The sequence below is a fragment of the Epargyreus clarus genome, unplaced genomic scaffold, assembly GCF_041222505.1.
Source record: "Epargyreus clarus isolate Ecla_fem2 unplaced genomic scaffold, WU_Ecla_fem_2.2 ptg000016l, whole genome shotgun sequence".
NCBI classification, from domain to species: domain Eukaryota; kingdom Metazoa; phylum Arthropoda; class Insecta; order Lepidoptera; family Hesperiidae; genus Epargyreus; species Epargyreus clarus.
Window position 1 is genome coordinate 7,190,244 of NW_027332224.1, and position 17,889 is coordinate 7,208,132.

The following is a 17,889-nucleotide window of genomic DNA, read 5'->3' on the forward strand; positions in this document are numbered from 1 at the left end:
ATTGGCTTATAAAACAGTTGTGGCTATGTACCAGGGCTTCAGTCGGGCCGCTTACAGTGTGTAGTGTGTTGTGTCGGTATGTGATTTGTTTTGTCTATGGCTTATTAATATTATCTATGGTAGTCTTATCGAATTTGCGATCTAGATTTAAATTTTGATTGTGGTTTTTGGGTTACTGTGTCATTTTATATAGGTTACGCAGTTTTTTTTTAATTTCTAATTTTAATATTATCTATATTATCTATGGTAGTGTTTTATCAAATTTGCGATCTAGATTTTAATTTTGCTTCTTTGATTAAGATCGTGGTTTTTGGGTTTCTGTGGCATTTTTAAATAGGTTACGCTGTTTTTTATTTATAATTTTAATCTTTGTGATTTAGGAATATTTTTGTGGTATTAATTTAAAAATAGGATGTGTTTTTTTAATTTGAAATTTTAAACATAGTTTTAAATATTTTGTCTATGTATTTAATAAAATTGTGTGATAATGTTATCAAATTAGCAAACGGAATATTTAATTTGGTTTTATAAAAATATTTTATACCTACACCACTTATATAAAAAAGTAAATAGTTTAAGTTCACCTTCATTATTTTTTATATTATTAATATATTTTGCAAAAAATATTTTTGGATAATTTATAGAAAAAATAATTCACAATCTTTCTACTTATATAAAATTAATTATAAATATAATTTACGCCCTATCAAGTTATAAATTTGTTAATTGTGATCCCTCATATAAATAAATCGGTATTTTTTTAATATTTTAAATTTAAAAAAAAACTGTTAAAAATAAGTCACCATTAAAAATTTAATTAAAACTATTTGTGGTTAAAATAATATACATTTTGGCATACTTTGGTCATATGACATGCAGCTGTGCCCAGGTCCGATCTCCAGTCAGGCATCTAATATTAAGAGAGACCAAAACATTCAAGTTTAAAACGCAAACTAGGGTCATTTGGCCCGCTCAATCAATAGGTCCGAGGTTCAAATCCCAGGCAAATCTAATTTTGCAATTATGTGCGTATTAGAAATTAATAATCACTTCCTTTCACGAGAAAATCTGCACACCTGAGAGATTTATAAAAAAAATCTTAAAGGTAAGTATGTGAAGTCTATCAACACGCACTTGGACAGCGCGGTAGACTATGGCCTATTCTCATTCTGAGAGGAGACCCGTGCCCAGCAGTGGGACAGTAATGGGTTGATATTTCTATGAGTATAGAAAACGTATTTAATGAGGTAACTAATTTTGCATCTTTTCGTAAAGTCATCTTAGAAAGTAATGTTACATCTGTGTAGAAACATAATAATTACATAATTGTAGTTTACTTCCTTGCCATTTTAACTAGTTATTACTTGCGACTCTATCAGCACGTTTTTTTTTTTAAATTGTCATTTTGAAAAGTAGATTTGAAATCTATTTCTGTTATAACAGCAGTGTTGAGCGCTGCTGTGTGTGTTTGAAGGGTGTGGAAAGGGAGACATACTTTTACGAGGCGTTCCAGCTTAGCCTCAGGGGTAGCGGTGCATCTGTGGCCGACATCAGGTAGGAATCTGATCCTATTGGGGGTTGATCACAAATGTCCATTGGCGGCAGTAGCCACTTACCATCAGGTGGACTGCATGCTCGTCTGCTACACAAAAAATAAACAAAATATTAAGATTTTTATTGCGATATTGAAACAATGAGATAATATTTGAAGGCATATCTCAGTCTAATAATAAGTAGGTTTGAAAGGCATACTTATCCGAAGCGTTCCAACTTAGTACTAACAAGTAGCAACGCATAAGTGGTCAGCCTTTCTATAAGTATGTCTCCCTTACCACACCCTTCAAACAAGAACGCAGCAGCGCTTAACACTGCTATTATGAGGGAGAAATAGGTGTGGCGGTGGCACGAGAGTCGGGCTACAGAGGTTTTTTTTTCATAATATAGGAGTATGTAGTTCACCTGATGGTAAATGGCTACTGCCGTATGGACATCTGTAATCAACCCCAGATAGGAATAGATATTTGTACCTGAGGTCGGCCACAGGTCGCTACCTCTGAGGACTAAGTTGGAACGCCGCGGAAAAGTATGTCTCCCTTACCACACCCTTCAAACCAGAACGCAGCAGCGCTTAACACTGCTGTTATGAGGCAGAAATAGGTGTGTCCTACTGCATCACTGTCCTCACCGTATGGTAATTACACTTGCGTGTACACATACCTACTTCCTTACCATTTCCTCGTTACAATCCAATCGAGCGTACATGATAAATCGTGATTGCAAAGAAAATGAGTGTAATCGACGAAAAATAGTGGAATTTGCACGCGTTTCGTGTTATAGTATTTGTGATATTTTAGGAAATATAATCCGTTAATGTAAGTTGGTATTTTTAATATAATTTCTATTTGTTGTGCGTCTTTTCGATCGTTTCAATCAAATATTTTCAACACAGCAGCGTTTGACACTGCTCCTATAAGGCATAAATAAGTGTGGCGGTGGTGCCGCCGGAGTCGAGAGGGACAGAGGGTTCTACCACCTTCAATGTTAGTATCTTCTGATATAATTTCTAATTACACGGTTTATATTAGCTTCACTTGTATGTTTGTCAGTGAGTACCTCCGTTTTTCAGTAGAAAGAGATCAACATACATCCTTATCTTACCCTGCATGCATGAAAGAATGAAATAGAATACTTTTCTACTTTTTAGTTGATTTTATCATAAAAGCGTGTTTTTTAGTTTTTTTTAACTATATTTATTTTTGTATGTCTGTTCGATCGTTTAAATTAAATTCATTGTTTTTCGATATTTTTTAGATCACAAAAACTTTGAGTTAAAGATTATTAAAAGTTATTTTGATGTCGATAGTTTATTGATTGAAACGCGGCCTCTCAAGCTCAAGTTATGAATTAACTTATGTCATTAAAGCAGCCATTGAAGTAAATGCAGTATGAAAATTTGAATTGTCTACCTATTACGGTTTAATAGATAAAGCGAAAAACAGAAAATAGCGGTATCCAGATGGCGACTTGTATTTTCAACTTTTTTTTTTATTTGTAGTATTTGTTGTTATATCGGCTACCCTGAATTATACACAAAATAATCAAGTGTCTATCTATTACGGTTTAGGAGATAGAGCCCTGTGACAGTCGGACAGACAGCGGAGGTTTTGTAATAGGGTTCCGTTTTTTCCCTTTGGGTACAGAACCCTAAAAAATCTAAAGGGTCTGTGAAGTTTACTAACCCACACTTAGTCAGCGTGGTGGTCTATGACCTTAAAACTACTCTGAGAGGAGAACCGTGCCCAGCTGTGGGACAGTAATGGGTTGACGAGGTAGACGCTTTTTCTTAAAAATAAAAAAAATATATTTTTTTTACTTCAGGCAACTAAAGATCCAGTGTTTACTAACAGATTACTTATAAGCTATGTTAGTATTATAATTCATCATCATCATCATCAACCCATTACCGTCCCACTGCCGGGCACGGGTCTCCTCTCAGAATGAGAAGGATTAAGCCATAGTCCACCGCGCTGGACAAGTGCGTATTGGTAGACTTCACATACCTTTGATTTTTTTTTATAAATCTCTCAGGTATGCAGGTTTCCTCACGATGTTTACCTTCACCGTGTAAGCAAGTGAAAAATTAATTTCTAATACGCACATAATTTAAAAAAGTCAGAGGTGCGTGCCTGGGATTTAAACCTCGGACCCCTCGATCGAGGGGCCGAGTTTTTAAACCACTAGGCTATCATCATAATTCAATTAATTTATTAATTGATTTTATATTAAATTAGCTAATTGTCATGTCATTGTCATGAATAATAAATTAATAATTCAAGCGCGCAAATTAATAATTCAAATTAATAGTTTTCGTGCGTTAGTTTACCGTTAAAATAAGTGTTAATTAATTTATAATATGTACATAAATTCTAATTTAGAAGTTAATTATCACTTGCTTAAACGGTGAAGGAAAACATCGTGAGGAAACCTGCATAATTGACAAATTAAAAAAAAAGGTTTTCAAAGGTATATAAAGTCTACCAATACGCACTTGGCCAGCGCGGTGGACTATGACCTAATCCTCATTCTGAGAGGAGACCCGTGCCCAGCAGTGGGCAGTTGATGATGATGACATAGATTCGAAAAATTTGATGTCCTGGGATATGAACCTTGGACCAAGAGGCCGACTAAGATCTATGTCTACACTAATATTATAAAGAGGAAAACTTTGTTTGTTTGTTTGATTGTAATGAATAGGCTCAAAAACTACTGGACCGATTTTAAAAATTCTTTCACCATTCGAACGCTACATTATCCACGAGTAACATAGGCTATATTTATATGAAATATATTTAATAAATAGAATTGAGGCGGTACAAAGTTTGCCGGGTCAGCTAGTCTAAATCTCAAAGGTGACTACATAGTGATCTATCAACGCACAGCCCAAACCACTGGACGGATCGGTCTGAAATTTGGCATGCAGGTAGATGTTATGACATAGGCATCCGCTAAGAACGGATTTTGATCAATTCTACCCCCAAGGGGATAAAATAAGGGATGAAAATATAACTTCGTAACGCGAGCGAAGTCGCGGGCAAAAGCTCGTCCTATATAAAATACTTCAACGAGTAAAGCATGCCTCTACTAATGTGAGTGACAAAAAGACAAACAAACCTATGGAACTGTACAAAAACGATTGGCAATAGACAATTTCCTTTAGCACGTGGGAATATATGTTAATAGCATATAACCTTACTTTGTCAGATTGTGACATTAGTACCAACAAAGTTGGTAAAAATATGGTTTCGAAGGTATAGTCCGCGTAAAACTGCTAGTCCGCTCTGAATATAGAAATGATGCGTCGCCATAGCAAATTGTATGACTACACCTGCTCGTAACTTCAGAGCGGACTAGCAGTTTGGCGCGGACTATACCACTAAAATACCTATTTTGCCTTTTTGGTCACCCATTTTAGGCTTCGTGTGTGTAGGTGATTAAAGGATACTCCTGTGTAGGTGATTAAACGATACAATTTTTTTTTATGAGTCGTATGATCACTCAGGTTATCATGAGCTAGTTGATAAAAGTGCACTAATGAGTGGAAAATGAATATCTAGGTGATCAAAGTGGTTGTCCCTGTAGTCCCGGGACTAGAATAGGGCTACGGTATCCCATGCCTGTCGTAAAAGGCGACTAAAAGGGGGCTTCTGGGATTGCGGGCGGCAAGAGTGGGAGCTCGAACCGTCCAACAAGCAACCCCGGAAAGGACGGCGGTGTGTGTGGCCGCATACCGTCGTAAACACCAGGTGTACGGGAGGAGCGTAAATTGCTCCCCCAAGGGCAGAGCCCGATGGGGGCATCGCGCTCGGAGGACTCCGGTTGTGTTCCATCGGAGATCCCGGAGTTCTCCACCATGCGCTGAGGACGGCTACCGGGGGGTATTAGTGCGGTAAAAGTCCCACATAACCCGGCGTCGCTCCCACGTCGTCGGGTACCTTTTGAAGGTTTCCCCCTCGTAAACAAAAAAAAAGGTGATCAAAGTAGAACAGACCAACTGTATAATATGAAAGTAGTAGAATCCATTGTGATTCGACTTCAGAAACACCCCGCTTTTTCTGCCTTATAACAAAAGTGTTAAGCTGCTGTGTTTTATTTTAAAATGTGTGGTAAAAGAGACATACTTTTCAGAGACATTCCAGCTTAATTCTCAAGCGTATCTATGGCCGACCATAAGTACGACTATTATCTTATCTGGGGTTGATTACAGATGTCCATGGGCAGTAGCCACTTACCATCAAGTGGACTGCATGCTTGCTACCTCCATAAATATAATGTTTATAAGTTTTCTTTTTTTTTAATATGGGAGTAGCAGACGAGCATGCAGTCCACCTGATGGTAAGTGACTACTGCCGTCCATGGACATTTGTAACCTACCCCAGATAAGGTTAGATATTCCTATCTGAGATCGGCCACAGATGCCGCTACTCCTGGAACTAAACTGGACGCCTCAGAAAAGTATGTCTCCTTTACCCTTCAATCCAGAACACAGCAACGCTCAACACTGCAGTTATTAGGCAGCAATAGGTGTGGCGGTGGTGCCGTCGGACTCCAACCACAAAAGATTATACCACCTTCAAAAGATATTATTAAAAAGTTACATATTATTTTACACAGCAGCATTAAAATGAAACAAATTAAAACACTAATTAAATTTTCATAATTTCGGTTTACATCGCTAATTGCGTTGCAATTAAAGCTTAAATGAACAAACTGTTATACTTCATTAAAATAAAATACTTTCGCAAGCTTAAAAGCTCATCGTGTGCCCCTTGAACTAAATTTCGAAATGTTAAATGACATTTAATTGTATATGAAGCAGTGATAGTCTAGTGGTTAGAAAGTCGGTCCATTCGGGTCCGAGGTTGAAATCCCAGGCACGAATCTCTGATTTTTCAAAGTTGTGTGCGTATCAAATTAATTATCAGTTTCTTTAACGTTGCCCCGTCGGGCTCCGCCCAGGTGGGCTTGGAACTCACCACACCATCTGGTGTTCACGACGGTATGCGACCACACATACCGCCGTCCATCCCGGGGTTGCTGGCTGGGCGGTTCGAGCTCCCACTCTTGCCGTCCGTGACCCCGGAAGCCCCCTTTTAGTCGCCTCTTACGACAGGCAGGGGATACCGTAGCCCTATTCTGTAGACAAAGTCTTAAACTTACGTTACGTTTAAGTTAAGTACGTTAAAAGTTCTTTAAGATGTTCAGCACGATGGACTGTGGCCTAACCTATTTCACTTCCACGATGGTAAGTGGCTACTGCAGCCCTGTAATCAACCCCAGATAGGATTAGATATTCCTACCTAAGGTCGGCCACAGGCGCCGTTACCCTTGAGAACTACGCTAGAATGCCACGGAAAACTATGTCTTAGCACACCCTTCAAACCAGAACACAGTAGCGCTTAACATTACTGTTATTAGGCAGCAACAGGTCTGAGGGTGGTGCCGCCGGACTTGAACCAAAAAGGGTTCTACCAGCTTCTACATTATAGGTATTAATATAAAAAACCTCACTTCCCATATAGTTATGTATCTTTTCGTAACGGGCCCATATGATATCGGTTCCGTACCCCGAGTAGTAACCCCCATGACTTTCCCACTGCTGGGCACGGGTCTCCTCTCAGAAGAAGGATTAGGCCATAGTCCACCGCGCTGGCCAAGTGCGTATTGGTAGACTTTACATACCTTTGATTTTTTAAGATTTCTCAGGTATGCAAGTTTCCTCACGTTGTTTTCCTTCACCGTTTAAACAAGTGATAATTAATTTCTAATACGTATGACTGAAAAATCAGAGGTACTTAGCGTACCGTTTTCGCTACTATAATAAAATACCCGACCACATTTTGAATCTCACAGAAAAAAAGTTCAAACATGTCGTTAAACAAACGCTATGTAAAAAAGCGTACTATAAACTAAGTGATTATTTGACTGACAAAACGGTGTGGTCTGAATTAGCTCCAGCTCCACATATACCATTACGTTAAGTTGACATTGTAAAAAACATTTTTTTTAAAAGATGTGTGTTATGGAGTTTCTTTCGCCGCGACGAAACACCTTGTGAAGTGGTGGTAGTTGTATTGACATTCAAAAAGTACTCTGTAAAGAATCTATTTTGAATCAAAAATTTTGATTTGATTTGATTTACCTCGGAACCCTCGACCAAGGCCGAGTTTCAATCACTTCAACTCAGATATTTTACAATTATCAATATGACAGCCCAATTATTTCCGTTTTCTCAATCAAGCGACAATTTCACGACACTATGTGAATGTTACAAAAAACTTATTGGTCGTACATAATAGAACAAAGGACAGAAAAACAAACCACAATTGATAATAACTGGTTAATTATATGAAACGCATTGTTTTTGGTTATGCAAAATTGCGAGATTTATCTTAAGTTGAAATGTACGTAAATTGGAACTTTTTTCAATGAAATGAAATTAATTATTGCAGTTATTCATTGATTACTAGCTTTTACCCGCGACTTCGCTCACGGCCTTAGGACAATGCAATAATTTGATAAAATTGCCTTTATATTGTACTGTTTTCGGGATAACTATCTATCTATTTGAAGGTAGAACCCTTTGTACTTCGATTCGGTGGCACCACCGCCACACCTATTTCTGTTATAACAGCAGTGTTAAGCGCTGCTGTGTTCTGGTTTGAAGGGGGTGGTAAATCACATACTTACCCAAGGCGTTCCAAATTAATCTTCAGGGATAGCAACGATGGAACTGACCTCAGATAGGACTCTAATCTTATCAGGTATTGATTACAGGTGGTCATAAGCTCCACTTACCATCAGATTAACTGCATGCTTGCTTATTGTATAAAATGAAATGGAATTAAATATATTTATTTATTCGTATAGGCCAACGGCGGCACTTACAAATTGTCAGTTACAATATTTTTCTTAAACTACTACCGGATCGGAACGCGGCCTCAACTGAGAAAATCCGGTAAGAAACTCAGTAGGCTTTTTTTTTCAAAATAATTATTAATCTTCTTTATTTTTTAAATGCCATAATACAAATTATTAATGTAGCATTATAAAAACACTGACTTTTTACCACGCTTTTATTAATTTGACCTGTATGTATGTAACGCGATCTTTGAACACGATTTTTACACACTTTGAACGGTCCGATTAATTTAAAATTTTGAACAATTATCAAGAACCGATGAAAATACACGTTTTTAATAATTTAATCCCATTCTCCTCATCAGGATCGTCAGGAATCAGGATTAACGGTTTTCCTTGTGTGATTTTAGCGTGGTTTTTAGTTTTTAGACTATAACTAACTTTGAGTACTTTCGGTAGAAACGCACAGAATAGACATTTTTGAAGCAATGTCTACCAATTCTTAGTACTGTGGTTAGTGGTTAGACAAACCAAAATAACATTGATTAACTATGTCAAAATGTTTAACCAGGTCAGTTAGTAGCCTTGTAAACGTGTAATCCTATTGTTTTGAGATGCTATCACTGTCCCACGGTCCGCAATGAACCCTTTACATCATTTTTAACTGGTTGGTTAGCGCAAATTATGAAACTAATTTTACACGAAAAATTTTGTTGAATTTGCAATTGCTTAAGGTGTTGTTTTTGAAAAGTGTTTTTGTTTTTTTAAAACGCAACTTTTTTAATGAGGAGTTGTAAGTTATGCAGTTCATCTGAAGGTAAGTGGCTACTGTCACTCATGGACATCTGTAATCAACCCCAGATCACAGTTTCTTTTCGTATAAAGTATTAAACGATACGTCTACCTGATGGTAAGTGGCTACTGTCACTCATGGACATCTGTAATCAACCCTAGATCGCAAATATTTTAATATGAAAGTAGTAAATAAGTATGTGAACCTCATGATAAGTGGCTACAGCTGCCCATGGATATCTATAATAAATCCCAGATAGTATTAGAGTACAACCTGAGGTCGATCATACATGCATTGAAACCACTAAGGACTAAATTTATGAATCGTATAAATATTTCTACCTACAACACCCTTAAAACACAGTAGCCCTACACTGCTGTTTTAAGGCAGAAATAGGTGTGGCGGTGGTGCCTCCGGAGACGAATCACAGAGAGTTCTACCACAAGGATAGCGATATTGAGAATTTTTATAAATAACTTTAGGTTAGGCTTCTCGATGGTTTCCGTCACCGTTATAGCAAGTGATTTTTTTTATATAATATAGGAGTACAGACGAGCATACAGTCCACCTGATGGTAAGTGGCTACTGCCGCCCATGGACATCTGTAATCAACCCCAGATAGGATTAGATATTCCTACCTGAGGTCGGTCTCAGATGCGCCGCTACCCCTGAGGACTAAGCTGGAACACCTCGGAAAAGTCTGTCTCCCTTACCACACTCTTCAAACCGGAACACAGCAGCACCTAACACTGCTGTTATTATGCAGAAATAGGTGTGGCGGTGGTGCCGCCGGAGCCGAACCACAAAGGGTTCTACCACCTTCAACTTCAATTTACGCACATAACTTTGACAAACAGAGGTGAATTCCTGGGTTCCAAACCTTGGACCCTAGGATTAAAAGGCAGCTTCTCCAGGCTCTAGCTACTTTTATCCTTAATTAAATTAATTATTTCTTGTTTCAGATTTAACGAAAGGTTCCCAAGATGTCACAAAAACTGTGCGGAGTCCACGTGGGTTCCGTGGGTGTTTTAGCCGTGTTCCTGTACCTCATTGATGTGTCAATAGCTGTAAGTATACCTAAACATGACTTGTGTCTAGGTTCGAACCTAGACATCCAGAAACCAATTGTGGTGACTTCTCGCTACTCAAAAGATGGCACCACGAGTATTCTGAATCGCGCTATCGAAGTCTAGCCTACAGGGAGATTTCCCGCTGCCAGTGGTGATCCATACGTGATTGTTTCTTCAGTCCACGGAAAGTCTTATTCTGCTTTATAACAGAAGTGTTAAGCGTTGTTGTGTTCTGGTTTGAAGGGTGTGGTAAGGGAGACATACTTTTCCGAGGCGTTCCAGCTTAGTCCACAGGGGTAGGATTAGATATTCCTACTTAAGATCGGCCACAGATGCGCCACTACCCCTAACGGACTAAGCCAGAACGCCTCGGAAAATTATTTCTCCCTTACCACACTCTTCTAACCAGAACACAACAATGTTTAACACATCTGTTATGCAGAAATAGGTGTGACGATGGTGCCGGAGTCGAACCACAAAGTGTTCTACCTTTGACTTTTACCTTTTACTTGACCAACATAGCGTATTGTTTTCCATTCACCAGTCCCACTATACTATAAGCATTAATTAAATATAATTAGATCATAATTCTATCTAATAATTACATTATAATTGATTTACGATAAATGTTACAACTGTCATCAATTTTAAGTGTACTTTTTAATAATTATAATTACAGTCATAATTACTCTGTTACAATAAGCGAGTGTAATTGTAAACTGTAATTACATTATTTACACATAATTTACTGGGAAATGTAATTATGATCTTAGATCAAATCGATAATTGTTTAATTATGAGAATATTTACTAAGAATGGATTTAATTGGTATAATGAATTGATACAATTCTCGCTTAGTGGCATAGATAAGTATAGATATCTCACCGCCTTGTAATTGAAGGAAGCCATTAAATGGCTTAAACGGCTGACAAATGTGTCAGCCATCTAATGGCTGTCGTGGTGTAATTTACGCGGAACAGTGCCGACATGCGCAGGTAAGTGGTGCAAAAACACGAAATCGAAAAGTGCGGAGAATATCGTTTCATTCGTAATTTTTTTTAATATTTTTCAAATACGAAAATAGATGACAATGAGAATTTCAATTGTCAAAACTGGTTACATCTTGGTACATTTTCTTGTTAGGAGTGGGTAATCTTTACTAATCTATGCTTAGCTTAAAATACTGCTTGTGGGTACAAGGTTTGAATCCCAGGTAAGCACTTATGAATTTTCAAAATTATTTTATTTTACTATGGCCAAATGTAGCCAAGTGCGGATTGATAGATTTTACACATTTTTGAGAACTGTTGAAGTTGCAGAGGGTAATGTTTTTCAAGCGTATGTATGTACCTATGTCTCATTCTTTGTCACGCTCTGCAACCCAAACAGCTTGATGTATTTTAACATATGAGGTGTCGTTGGAGGAGTAAGCATAAGCTACATTTTTAAGCAATCAAGATTTTGTTTTTAGAGTTTCGTACCCAAAGAGTAAAAACGGAATCCTATTACTATGACTTCGGTGTCTGTCCGACTGTCACAGGGCTCTATCTCTGGAACCGTAATAGACAGAAACTTGAAATTTTTACAATCCCTTTACTACTATAACTGCTATTATAATAAATACAAATAAAACATATTTTAAGATGATTATTTTATACAAATAAGTAAAATATAAAGAACATCTGGTGGTACGGAAGCCTCCATGTGCGAGTTCGACTCGTACTTGGCGAATTATTATAATAATTGCTAGTTAGAGAACGTTTAGACGTATAAGTTTCTTCATGATTTTCACCTTCATCATAAAGGCAAGTTGTAATTATGTTTTAAAAATCTATATTACATTATTCATAAAAAAATATTTACAATACATATATTAAAACTATATTTATGTACATATATACAAAAAATGGATTGTGGTTATAGTTGTAATTAATTTCTATAACGTCGAAAGTTAGAAGTGCACGGAAATTCTTGCCACGGACGTGCAAGATGTGGAATGAACTTCCTCCTGAGGTATTCCCGGAGCGCTATGACATGGGGCTCTTCAAAAAAGGTGTAAAAAGAGTTCTCCTCCAAAGCCGGCGATGCATTGGCGACTCCTCTGGTGTTGCAAATGTCCATAGGCGACGGTGACTGCTTTCCATCAGGTAGCCTGTCTGCCTCATCGTTTAGGTAAAATTATAAAAAAACCTGCCGGATTCGAATTCCGGTTCCCTACATAAGAGCTACATTGATTACACTAGACTATTATCTTATATATAAAATTCTCGTGTCACAATGTTAGTTACCGTACTCCTCCGAAACGGCCTTACCGATTTAACAAATTTTATTTGCATATTCAGTAGGTCTGAGAATCGGCTAGTATCTATTTTTCATACCCCTAAGTGATAAGGGTTGTTCACCCTTAACGTCGGGTCAACTATAAATGTCGACTGTTTTTGTATTATAAATGGTAAACATAATTGTACTCAAAATATTTTGTATTTTTTTCAGTCATTAGACGGTTACATCCCCGGGCAAGATTATCCAGCTTTCGAGGAGGTTCCCCAGGGTCTGTCATTCACGTGTGACGACAAAATCCCTGGGTATTATGCGGACCCAGAAACAAGATGCCAGGTAATCAATATTATATATAATTTAGCTACAACCAAGGTTTGAAGGTAGAACCCTTTTGTGGTTTGACTGTGGCACCACCGCCACACCTATTTCTGTTATAACTGCAGTGTTAAGCGCTGCTGTGTTCTGGTTTGAAGGGTGTGGTAAGGGAGACATACTTTTCCGACTTAGTCCACGCGGGTACTGACGCATCTGTGTTCGATTACATGAAGGACTTTAATCCTATCTGGGGTTGATTATAGATGTCCATGGGCGGCAGTAGCCACTTACTATCAGTACTGCATGCTCGTCTGCTACTCCGATATTATAAAATTACTTTATTTTCAGGTGTGGCATTGGTGTGTACCTAGTATCGGTGGTAATTTGATCTACTCTTTCATATGCGCGCCTGGTACCGTCTTCAACCAACAGAATAGGGTTTGCGATTGGTTCTTTAAGGTAAGACTTTATACCATTTAATATTATAATTATTAACCCTTTAACAACCTCTTACCAAGCCCTAGGGGGTAACATGGGGTGTTTATTTATTTATTTATTTATTAAAGGTTCACCAACGTAGTATACACTACAAATTACATTGCGAAAGTTAGATAAATAAGTAGTGTACCCACAATTATAGGTGAACACGGCATTTACTGAATTGACGCTCTAATAGATTTAAATATAATGAAATTAAGACTACAATTTACATTAAATATAAGATAAGAATATACATTATACAACTTTATACAATTAATAAGAACTTAATTAAAAATAGACTATGAATAATGTTTTCTAATACAATAATTTTACTTATAGACTATTAAATAAAATGTGATAAATTTTGTTTGTCAAAAATAATTTTAAAAGCGATAAAATTCTTTGTGCTACTATTCTGACATCATTACATCTATTTCTGCTTATAACAACAGTGTAGCGATGCTGTGTTCTGGTTTGAAGAGTGTGATATAGGAAATGCAATTACCTGAGCAGTGCCGATAGTATTCAGAAGTAGCTCATCTGTAGCCGACCTCACATAGAACTTATTTTACCAAGAACAATCCAAAGACACTACATAAGTTACTAAATCATAATCATACAAAAAAACAATCTCAAAACTATTTAAATAATTGGCCAAGTGCAAGTCGAACACGCACATGGGGGATCCGTACACATTTTTTTTTATTTTTTCTATTCGTTATTATAGTAGCCATTGAAGTAAAAGCATTGTGAAAATTTGAACTATCTATCTATTTCGGATTAAGCGATAAGCTTGTAAAAATATCGAAACATAGTGGTTTCTTGTATGACGACCACGATTTATTTTCAAGGGATTTTTATTTTTAGTATTTTTTGTTCACTATTACATCGTTCTACATGCTCTGTAAGTTTCAAGTATCTATTTATTACGGTTCAGGAGATAGAGCCCCGTGATAGACGAACAGACGGACAGACAGCGTTTTTACCTTTTGGGCACGGAACCCTAAAACTCATATCCTCCAATTACAACTGCACTATAGTCGGGCAAAAAAAAACAAAATTTTATTTGTATATTATATCTTTTACAGGTGGATTGCCAGAGTGCTCCAGCTTACTACGCCATAAATGAAGATCTATACAAAGATGAAGCGGGCAACTACATAGCAGGGAAAAAGTAGTTTGACTAATATAATCTCATTATGTTACTGATAGTATGAAAATTTGGGTAATCTGCAAAATGGCTTATATTTTGGTAAAATGAGAAAAAAATCTCAGCTTGATTTTTAATTCTACAAAATTAGTTTCTGTTAAATGTTTCAAAAAGTATTACAACCAAAAAGATTTTTTTACAAAACGTGGGAAATTATAAAATATAATTGGATATATTTTGAACATATTTTATTAGTAACTTAATCTAATCAATTTTTATTTGAATAACGAATGAATTAGGATTTTTATTTTAATATTACTTATCTCAAAATAAGTAGGTTTTATTTGGGAGTAAAATCACAGTTAACAGAGTTAACAGAAAATTCGACCTTGCTTAATTTTCCTTTTTTATGCAATAAATAAAATAGGATAATTTTCGCAATGTATCAGTTCAATTGGATCATTTTCCGATTACCGTATTCAGACGTACTATCAGTAGCATAATTTCTACAAAGTACAATATTTTTTCACTTTTGTATAAGAAACTATTTTGTCTAATGACGTGCCTATTTTACCGACTTTTAAATATTACTTAAAGTTACCAATTACTTAAATTTATTTAATTTTAACATTAGATAAATTAGTAATAAATATTATGATTATTAATAACATTATTAGACAAGTATTAGGATTGTGATATTTACAAAAATACACACTGAGATTTTTAGAAATGAATTTATGAAAACATATTTTATAAATTCAAATGTACAAAAATGTATTTAAATTATTAAACTTATTTTATTACATAGAAAACTCTTTAGCACATTTTCTACAATGTTTTGAGCGCCTACAATTTTGTATTAGCAAAAATGTGAAATTGTTGCATATTTTTAAATGATAGTATATTTATACCAGGCGCTGTAATATCAGTGAAGTTTTTTTAATTAATTCGTATTATTTTAGATCAAATGCCTCTTGAATATTATTCGAATGTAACTTTTGTCGTCATATATGTTTAATAATAGATAATTTACAATATTTACTAGTAATGTCACAATTTTTAAGTTCAATATACCTAATATCGAATAGACTTACAAAGTTGTGAATAAAAACACATTATTAAATCTTAGAATATAAAAATATGTAGCTTCATGTCATCTTTTGGCTAATATAAAGAGAATTCGAAATTTAATTGATCAAAATTTTTATAAATTTCAAAATCATTTTTTTTTGTCCCTTATCAAACTAAAAGGCTGAAACAAAAATACATTATTTTTATCAAATATGAGTATAGACATCATAATTATATCAAACATAGCCTCTTTAAGGCGATATTCTACATATTTTTATGTTCTAACTCCTTACAAACAATACTTAAAATATTTTGATTTTTCAGGCTAAATAACACAAACACGGACATACACGAGAACAGACGAATGACAGCGAGACGAAAACGACAGGAACGTACACATACACGCACAAGGGCAGACGAACCGACGAATCGACGAACTAGAAAAACGACTTAAACATTACATATTGGCGTAACAGATGGCGCTGTTCTCAAATTGGCGATAACAATTCAAAATTTGTTTTCTAAAATTGTTTCTACTGATTTTACTAATTTTGGGACTGTCATACTGAACCATACTTACCTATGTATAGTCCGCGCCAAACTTCTAGTCCGCTCTAAAGTTGTTGCGCGCAGGTATAGTCATACAATTTGCTATGGCAACGCGATTCATTTCTATATTCAGAGCAGACTAGCAGTTTTACGCGGACTATACTATATTGGAAGACATTTCATGCATACAATAATATTTTTATTACCAACTTTTGAATTAGAAATATATCGGCAATAGACTTTAGAAGAAATACTTAACATTACAAATAGTTTTCACATCTTTTAAAAGACAGATTTGCGTCTTAGCGTGGTTGAAATGAGTTGCTACCATCATTACACTTTTTTCATAGCAAAAATATAATTTTATAAAGTAGAACTTCATGATTCGACATTGAAGGCATGACCACCGCACCTTTTTCTGTCTATTAACAGCAGTGTTAAGCGCTGCTGCGTTTTGATTTGAAAGGTGTGGTAAGGGAGACATTTATGAAGCCTCTAACTTAGTCCTTAAGAGCACATGACCTTAAGGTTGATTACGGATGTCTAAGGAACCTGCCACTTACCATTTTTGTAACTTGTTTGAAAAAAGCGCTGCTGTGTTGTACTTATATATTGTTAAAATATTCGAATCTGCCCGATGATTCTCCGCTTAATACCCTGTCATACGCTCGTTGTTGATAACCGATCTATCCATTCTTTGCCTACTATAGATAGACATATATTTAACAATTTTTACATACAATAATTCTGAAATTTGGATCTTTGGAAACAAAAGATAGGAAAAAAGATTGAGTCTTAATAACGGGTTTTCTATTTTTCTGTGCGACATCTAGACATAATATCTTCGACGTGATAACATCTTGTGTAATGTGATAAAATAGTGAATAATTGTTACGTATTTTTCAAAATTAATTTGTGTATGTAAAAGTTAATTAATTACTTCAAAAAGTTACCGACTTTGTTAAGTTTAGTAAAATAGTTGTAAATAATAAGTTAATTTGTATATTTTTATAATTAAAGTGTTCTAAAATTTGTTTGTTTTATTTATTTTTTGGTGTTTTTTGACTTTATATCGACATTAATTGGTGTCTTATTTGCACCATTTTTTTTGTAAGATTTTACTCCAAAATTGTTCATGTAATGGTAATGTGCCTGCAGTAAATCTGATGGCAATTTTAGTCAACGCCGTCCATGGACCTCTGGACTATGATACCTACTTCTACACTACTACGCCACAGTATAAGGATCTATAATTGTACTGTGACTAAGCTAAATATTGTTGTTATTAGGTAATACACGATGGGCATAAGTAATGCAAATTTCTGCCTAACAACAACAGTGTACAGCGCTGCTGTGTTCTGTTTTGAAGGGTGTGGTAAGGGAGACATACTTACTCGAGGCATTCTAGCTTAGTCCATTGCTAGCACGTCTGTGGCCGACCGCAGGTAGGCCTCTTTTATCTGATGTTGGTTACAGATGTCCATATGGCAGTAGCTTACCATCAGGTGGACTGCATGCTCGTCTGCTACTCCTATATTATAGACATACTAGCTGACCCGGCAAACGTTGTGTTGCCATATAAATAAAGAATGTTAAGGGTGAACAACCCTTATCACTTAGGGGTATGAAAAATAGATAGCCGATTCTCAGGCCTACTGAATATGCATATAATTTGGTGAAAATCGGTAAAGCCGTTTCGGAGGAGTACGGTAACTAACATTGTGACACGAGAATTTTATATATAAGTTTTATAAAACCTACCT

General features: G+C 35.9%; 1 protein-coding gene across 2 annotated transcripts; it reads left to right on the forward strand.

Moving 5' to 3' along the window:
- LOC140748706 (uncharacterized) lies at positions 1 to 16,914 on the forward strand. 2 transcript variants are annotated; one of them, XM_073081555.1, is made up of 6 exons: positions 1 to 76; positions 10,174 to 10,278; positions 12,775 to 12,897; positions 13,225 to 13,335; positions 14,445 to 14,530; positions 15,902 to 16,914. In XM_073081555.1, exons 2-6 carry the CDS (start codon positions 10,195 to 10,197, stop codon positions 16,029 to 16,031), a joined length of 534 nt encoding a protein of 177 aa, XP_072937656.1. In that variant the 5' UTR covers positions 1 to 76; positions 10,174 to 10,194; the 3' UTR covers positions 16,032 to 16,914. The 2 variants fall into 2 exon arrangements, with proteins under 2 accessions (XP_072937656.1, XP_072937657.1); XM_073081556.1 differs by lacking the exon at positions 1 to 76 and adding an exon at positions 2,350 to 2,372.
- Positions 16,915 to 17,889: the final 975 nt, after the last annotated feature.

What these genes read in the sequence shown, in the direction of transcription:
- LOC140748706 (XM_073081555.1), top strand. Translation starts at nt 10,195, where the DNA reads ATGTCACAAAAACTGTGCGGAGTCCACGTGGGTTCCGTGGGTGTTTTA. An exon ending in ACCCAGAAACAAGATGCCAG is followed by an intron (nt 12,898 to 13,224) that starts GTAATCAATATT and finishes CTTTATTTTCAG; the next exon opens with GTGTGGCATTGGTGTGTACC. An exon ending in TTTGCGATTGGTTCTTTAAG is followed by an intron (nt 13,336 to 14,444) that starts GTAAGACTTTAT and finishes TATCTTTTACAG; the next exon opens with GTGGATTGCCAGAGTGCTCC.